At 47.7% G+C, this 7,354-nt stretch overlaps 1 protein-coding gene across 1 annotated transcript in view; it reads right to left on the bottom strand.

Moving 5' to 3' along the window:
- Positions 1 to 866: 866 nt before the first annotated feature.
- Positions 867 to 7,354, bottom strand: part of cfap53 (cilia and flagella associated protein 53) — a 77,073-nt gene continuing 70,585 nt past the window's right edge. Inside the window, exon 8 of the mRNA XM_072497423.1 lies at positions 867 to 1,279. Within this exon, the coding sequence (XP_072353524.1) occupies positions 1,039 to 1,279 (241 nt within the window). The 3' untranslated portion in view covers positions 867 to 1,038. The remainder of the gene's footprint in view (positions 1,280 to 7,354) is intronic.

The following is a 7,354-nucleotide window of genomic DNA, read 5'->3' as shown; positions in this document are numbered from 1 at the left end:
CAATATGGCGGAGCCCTACAGCCGTCCGGCGCGGAGTAAGGTAGGCCCCCACGGAACCAGCTCGCCCGCCAATCGGTAGGTCCCGTTCGCGGGCCAAGCCACTGTGGCCCCCCCCCACCCCAGGTCGGATCCCCTCCCCGCACACTTACCTGCCAGGTCCCCGCCGTGTGTGAGGCGAGTAATCCACGGCAGCGGGACTGGGCCAAACTCGATGACCACTCAGCCCATCGTGGCCTGGAGAATCTCCGGGGAGGGCTGCTGTCAACGGTCCCCGACCGGCGAGGCGGCGATCCCGACAGCGCCCGAAAAACAGTGCCGGAGAACAGGGAGGCCGGCAGTGGGGCGCGATTCCTGCGCCCCCCCCAGGGATTCTCCGACGTGGCGCCGGGTCAGAGAATCCTGGCCTTAGTGAAGACATTCTCCCTGTTAGTGCAGACTAGATGGGCCGAATGGCTTCTTTCTGCACTGTAGGGATTCTATGATAATATCAGCCCGGAAGGGAAGCTGATTCCATGATTTTATGTTTGGCGGCAGCATGTTGTGAGGAAGCAAAAGGACCTAAGGTCAGAGCCCTTGTGTGCTTTAGACATGACAATGCAGGGTAGGAGAGAAGGAAATTTTCATCCTATGTTGGAACCCAAGTCAGACCAGATCATAGGAATCAGCAATGGAGGACAGGAGGTGGACGAGGTTAAAATGATTATTTGTTTTGGACAAGACAGAGAGGTTAAGGAGGAAAAAGGAGAGATAAAAAGCAATTTCCATAGTTTCCAAGGATAACATTGGTGACTTTGAACAAGGTGACACCATGCTGTGCTCTATTTTGTAGTATGGGAGGAGTCAGACAAACACCAGAAACATACATATTTCTGGTTCAACATTTTATTGCCTGTAATTATAATAAATGTTAGTGTCATACAGTTAACATACGATAAACCTGAGGCTTCATCATAAAGTACTATTTCTACTGAACTTAAATGCTACTTCAATTGTCATTACAAATCAAAACAAAAACTCAATAGAGTAGCAATAATAATTCTAACACACTTCATTGAGCTTGGGGTGAATGCAATTTTCCCTCCTCCAGGGATGAATTTTGTCACTGCTTGTATGAGGTTGAGAAAGGGCATCCTGAAATTTTTTCTGGTAAGCTGCTTCTTCCAGCTTTCCTGCCTCCACCTCTCGCTGTTCTTCTGCCTTCTTTATCTCAGCCTGATGCTTTTGGTACCTCATCTGAGCCAGGAGATCCTGCTGGTGTTCCTTTTTAACTTGCTTCGCTCTATGATCAAGAAAAGAATTCATGGACATTCATCATTGTTTCTTCTGGTGTTTACAAGCCACATGAGGCAGACAGAGCAGATAATTATGTCTGGCAGCATAGCTAGAATTTCAGAGGACAGGTTGCTAGTCTGTCGCTACTCAACCTCTTTGGCCACACTATGAACATATGCACCTTGGCCATCAAATCCCAGGGTGGGAATCAAACCTGGAACCACTGGCTCAGAAGCAGGAATGCTACCCACTGAGCAACTAAACCCTTCAGGTTAATTACCAATGCAATTAAGCACTGTGGCTTCACAGCGCCAGGGTCCCAGGTTCGATTCCCTGCTGGGTCACTGTCTGTGAGAAGTCTGCACGTTCTCCCTGTGTCTTCGTGGGTTTCCTCCGGATGCTCCGGTTTCCTCCCACAGTCCAAAGACGTGCAGGTTAGGTGGATTGGCCATGCTAAATTGCCCTTAGTGACCAAAAAGTTTAGGAGGGGTTATTGGGTTACGGGGATAGGGTGGAAGTGAGGGCTTAAGTGGGTCGGTGCAGACTCGAAGGGCCGAATGGCCTCCTTCTGCACTGTATGTTCTATGTTCTATGTTCTAATGGTGAGTATATTACATGAAGGACAAAAATCAGGCCTGGTAATGTCCACCCACCACAAGCAGCATGCTGGCATTATCCGTATGGTCAGGTTAAGGATTGGGTCAAAATTATGACGAAAAGTAAGAGCAAAAGTAGGCTGGAGACTGTTACCATCTGTCTTCTTATATTCTCACTTCAACCTCCTGAGAAAATAAACTAAGAAAAGCCTGGTGGCTATAGTAAGGTTGCATTCAGGAATGCCCAGCCTTCACACATCCATTTCCATCACCCCCAACTCCTGCCGGAACTGGCAGGGTCAGTGAGTAGGCACTTAATTTACATGGGGTCAGTAAGTACCTGCCAGTGGCAGGCAGCCAGAAGATTCAGTGTTGCTTGTATCAAGGAGGGTGCTGAAGAGCTGTCCAAGTAGCACCTTGAAAAACCAGCTGTGCAAGGGTGCTGATCTAATAACATTTTAAGATCTAATCAGAACACCCATCTTGTCTCTGGTACCTACTCAGTGCAGTCCAGCTGGATACCAGTATGCTTCATGAGATAAATGAGCCAGGGAAGTTGTAACTTCCTAATTTCCACTATTCTGGGGTCATCTTCGAAGGTCTTTTTTCAAAGATTTGGTGGAAGTGCTGTCCCCTTACAATGCCAACTGAGTACAACAAGAATTGACAGGGACCTTGTGAAAGTTGGTGAAGCTTCAAAGCATATTTGGGGCCGCGTCTTGAAAGCTGAAACATTGGGCAAAATGTTATGTCCCTCTGCCGATGGGTTTGTTGGCAGTGGGGGGATAACATTTATTGCATGGCCTTCCAATGCGTTCCCGTCTGCCCCAACCTCTGTTCAATTTTAGGTTTGGATGGATGAGGCCCATCCGCCTTTGCCCCAGTTGAGGCTTCTAAGTGGCCAATTATTGACAGATTTGGGCTGATTATTGGGCTGATTTGTGTCCACCCAGCCTCAATTTACAGGCGGAAGGGGTTTAATGGCAAGCTGGAGTTCGGAAATTAATCCTGTTTAGATCGCGGGTGGGGAAGGAGAGGATGTGCCTTCATCAGCAGTGTCCGTTTCACCTCACCCTACAAATGGTCTGACACCTGCAGAAGTTCCTCACCTTTACCCCCCCCACCCCCCCCACCCCCCCACCCCCTCCCCCCAGCTCGACCAACACCCCAATGCCTCTCTGTCCACCTCCCCAGGCCTCACCTCTCCCCACCTTGAGACAACCAAAACTCACTTGGTCCTGGACTCATGGAACTTGGGATCAATGGACTGAATGCAGTTCCAGTCCGGTTTGCTGTAGATTCTGGCACTGCAGAGACTAGAGAGACGTTAGCAGTACAGATTGGCTGGCAGCTCTCTACTGGGGTACTTCCTCCCAAGTGAGAGGCAGAAGCCCTGCCTGAAGCCAATTAACGCATGTTGAAGTTAAATGGCTGCCTGTCAGCCAATCTAGGTGAGCATGTGTTCTCTGCCGGCTCTTCGGATGATGGGAAGCTAAATGATGATGCCAGCTAAAAAATCCTGCCCATTGCTTTAAAGGAGTCTTTTTGGCAACTAAGTAGGTGAGATTTCACTTTATTAATGGTCAACTTAGGGGCGGCACGGAGGTGCAGTGGTTAGCACTGCTGCCTCACGGCGTCGAGGACCCGGGCTCGATCCTGGCGCCCGGGTCACTGTCCGTGTGGAGGTTGCGCATCCTCCCAGTGTCTGCGTGGGTCTCACCCCCACAACCCAAAAAGTTGTGCAGGGTAGGCGGATTGGCCATGCTAAATTGCCCCTTAATTAGGGAAAAAATATTTGGGTACTCTAAATTCATTTTTAAAAATTAATAGTCATCTTGCACCATCTGCTGACCATTCAGATGCATTACATTATTTCTATTCCTACAGTAAAAGATTTATATTTTGTTTTCCCGTGCCATGTGATGTATCAAGCAGAAAATGTACATGCTTATATCTGTTTCCGTGGTTAGTGTTTCCTCGAAGAGGTCACCAGTCTGTCACCAGAGCATATTGTCTGAGGGCACCACTCCACATCAAGCATGGCTAACCAGGAGACTCTCCCACCCTTGGCACCAGTCACTGGCAGAACGATTCGCAAGTTGATAGCTAACAGTCATGAGTGCACCTTCCTAGGTCACCAAGTCTTGGTATGGAACTCAAACCCAGAGCTTCTGTCTCAGAGTCAGGGGTGCTACCAACTGCACCACAAGACCTCCTCCAGTAAACCATGCTGGTTAAAAAAATCCTCAAACCTTCCATTTCTCCGGCTAGTCGTCTATCCAACCTTTGCTTTTTCTCCATTGTTCTGAATCATTTCTATCCCAACGTGTTTCAAACTGTCCAATACGCCTTCCAGTCCACCCAGTCCTGAGAGTGGTCAAAGTAATATACAATGCCGACGAATCATGTCCACATGTTTTGGGCGTGTCCGAGGTTGAGGGGGTTTTGGGTTGGATTTGTGGACGTAATGCCAAAGACTTTGGGGGTAGAGGTAGCCCTGCGTCTGATGGTAGCAATATTTGGAGTGTCAGAGGATCGGGGAGTATAGGTGGGGAGGCCGACGTGTTGGCCTTTGCCTCCCTCATAGCCCAGGGATGTTGTTATGCTGGCATGACTGGGAGCCACCGAGGGCAGGCGTATGGTTGAGCGATTTGGCAGAGTTTTGCATTTGGAGAAGATTTAGATATGGGTTTGGGTTTGTCATGTGTACAAGGTACAGTGAAAAGTATTGTCCTGCGTACTGTCCAGGCAAATCATTTTATACATTAAAACATAGGTCATACGATAGTTACCCAATGTAAATACATAGACATTGGGTGACGCATACGGACGCATACGGACGCATGGAGATCAGTCCAGTCCATAAGAGAGTCATTCAGGGCAACATCGAGGATGAAGCTGTTTTTGAATTTGTTAGTGTGTGTTCTCATACTTTTGTATCTCCTGCCCAATGGAAGTGATTGGAAGAGAGAATAACCTAGGTGGGAGGGGTCTTTGATTATGCTGCCCGCCTTGCCAAGGCAGCGGTCAATGGATGGGAGATGGGTTTGCTTGATGGACTGGGCGGTGTTCACGACTCTGGAGCTTCTTACGGTCTTGAGCCGAGCAGTTGCTATACCAGGCTGTGATGCAGCCAGATAGGATGCTTTCTATGGTGCATGTGTAAAAATTGGTAAGAATCAATGTGGACATGCCAAATATCTTTAGTTTCCTGAGAAAATATAGGCTCTGTTGTGCTTTCTTGGTCATTGCGCCGATGTGGGTGGACCAGGACAGATTGTTAGTGATGTGCAGAACTAAGAATTTGAAGCTGTCAACCCTCTTCACCTCAGCACCACTGATGCAGATAGGGGTGTGTAAGAAACTTCACTTCCTGAAGTCAATGACCAGCTCTTCGGTTTTACTGACATTGAGGGAGAGATTGTTGTCAGTACACCATGCCACTAGGTTCTCTATCTCCCTCCTGTACTCTGACTCATCATTGTTCGAGATCCAACCCACTATGGTTGTGTCATCAGCAAACTTGTAGATGGAGCTGGAGACCAAGTTCACCATTTGAGCTGCGGAGGAGGAGCTCACCTCGAGGTGGAAGCTGTTTATCAACTTCATTATAGAGTATTGAAGTGTCAGTGGGGTGGAGGTTCTGTTATTTCTGTTTGGGCTGGGGGGTTCAGGTGAAAAACTTGGAAGGAGAAATGGAGGCATAAACTTTTCTAAATGGGGAAACGCTTAGGAAATGAGAAGCACAAAGAGACTTGGGAGACCTTGTTCACAATTCTGTTAAGGTCAACGTGCAGGTTCAGTCAGCAGTTAGGAAGGCAAATGCAATGTTAACATTCATGTCAAGAGGGCTAGAATACAAGACCAGGGATATACTTCTAAGGCTGTATAAGGCTCTGGTCAGACCCCATTTGGAGTATTGTGAGCAATTTTGGGCCCCGTATCTAAGGAAGGATGTGCTGGCCTTGGAAAGGGTCCAGAGGAGGTTCACAAGAATGATCCCTGGAATGAAGAGCAGTTGAGCACTGTGGGTCTGTACTCGTTGGAGTTCAGAAGGATGAGGGGGGATCTTATTGAAACCTACAGGATACTGTGAGGCCTGGATAGAATGGACGTGGAGAGGATGTTTCCACTTGTAGGAAAAACAAGAAGCAGAGGACACAATCTCAGACGAAAGGGACGATTTTAAAAAACCGAGATGAGGAGGAATTTCTTCAGCCAGAGGGTGACGAGTCTGTGGAACTCTTTGCCCAAAAGGCTGTGCAGGCCAAATCACTGAGTGTCTTCAAGACAGAGATAGATAGGTTCTTGATTAATAAGGGGATCAAGGGTTATGGGGAGAAGGCAGGAGAATGTGGATGAGAAAAATATAAGCCATGATTGAATGGCGGAGCAGACTTGATGGGCCGAGTGGCCTAATTCTGCTCCCATGTCTTTTGTTCTTATGGAAAAGGGGGATGGGTGCCGGAGTGGCAGCAGGGAGAGTAGAGCGTGTTCATTGGGATGGGGGGGGGGGTTCTGTTTCTTTGTTATGTATATATTTGAAAATTCCTTCAATAAAATGTTTTTTTTTAAGTAACATACAACATCTTGTGATATCCTGTGACATTCTGTGACCATCTTTCATCATTCTCCTCAATCCTATGTAGAATTTACTCATTGGGAAAGCAGCAGGTTAGGGAATCAAACATGGACAATGTAGCTCATAGATCACAGAATTTACAGTGCAGAAGGAGGCCATTTGGCCCATCGAGTCTGCAGGGCACTTGGAAAGAGCATCCCACTTAAGCCCACGCCTCCACCCTGTCCCCGTAATCCAGTAATCCCACCCAACCTTTTTGGACATTAAGGGCAATTTATCATAGCCAATCCACCTAATCTGCACATCTTTGGACTGTGGGAGGATACCGGAGCACCCAGAGGAAACCCACGCACACACAGGGAGACTCCGCACCGACAGTGACCCAAGCCTGAAATCGAACCTGGGACCCTGGAGCTGTGAAGCAACTGTGCTGACTACTGTGCTACAGTGCTGGTTTATCAATGCTTCTAATTTTCCTATCATTAGGACGGTGGGTGCCCTTTCAAAGGCTGGCTAGTTAAGTGCCTTATGGGCACTTAATTCTGGCAGGCCTTCCCTCATGGTAACATGAGATTCCTGCCAGTTCTCCAGCCTGTGGGTGAGACATCAACACCAACATTAAATTCTGCCCCATGAGGCATGTTTGGAGGGGAGGAAAACAGACACAGTACAAATATCCACAAATTCTTTACTGGGCATCAGATGACACCAAACACTGTGGCAGACAAGTTATGTGTCAATAGTATGGTGAAATAGAAAAGTCCTGAGGAAGTTTTTAATGATGGGAAGAGAAGTCACAAACCAGGGATATTTATTCACTATTTATATTAATGATTTAGGTGAGGGAACAAAATGTAATATCGTCAAATTTGCAGATGACCCAGTTGTGTGAGAGGGTGAGCGG

This window comes from Scyliorhinus torazame, chromosome 3 (genome assembly GCF_047496885.1).
Source record: "Scyliorhinus torazame isolate Kashiwa2021f chromosome 3, sScyTor2.1, whole genome shotgun sequence".
In the NCBI taxonomy this organism is placed as follows: Eukaryota; Metazoa; Chordata; class Chondrichthyes; order Carcharhiniformes; family Scyliorhinidae; genus Scyliorhinus; species Scyliorhinus torazame.
Note: the sequence above shows the minus strand (reverse complement) of the source record. Positions and strands in the feature narration are given on the sequence as shown.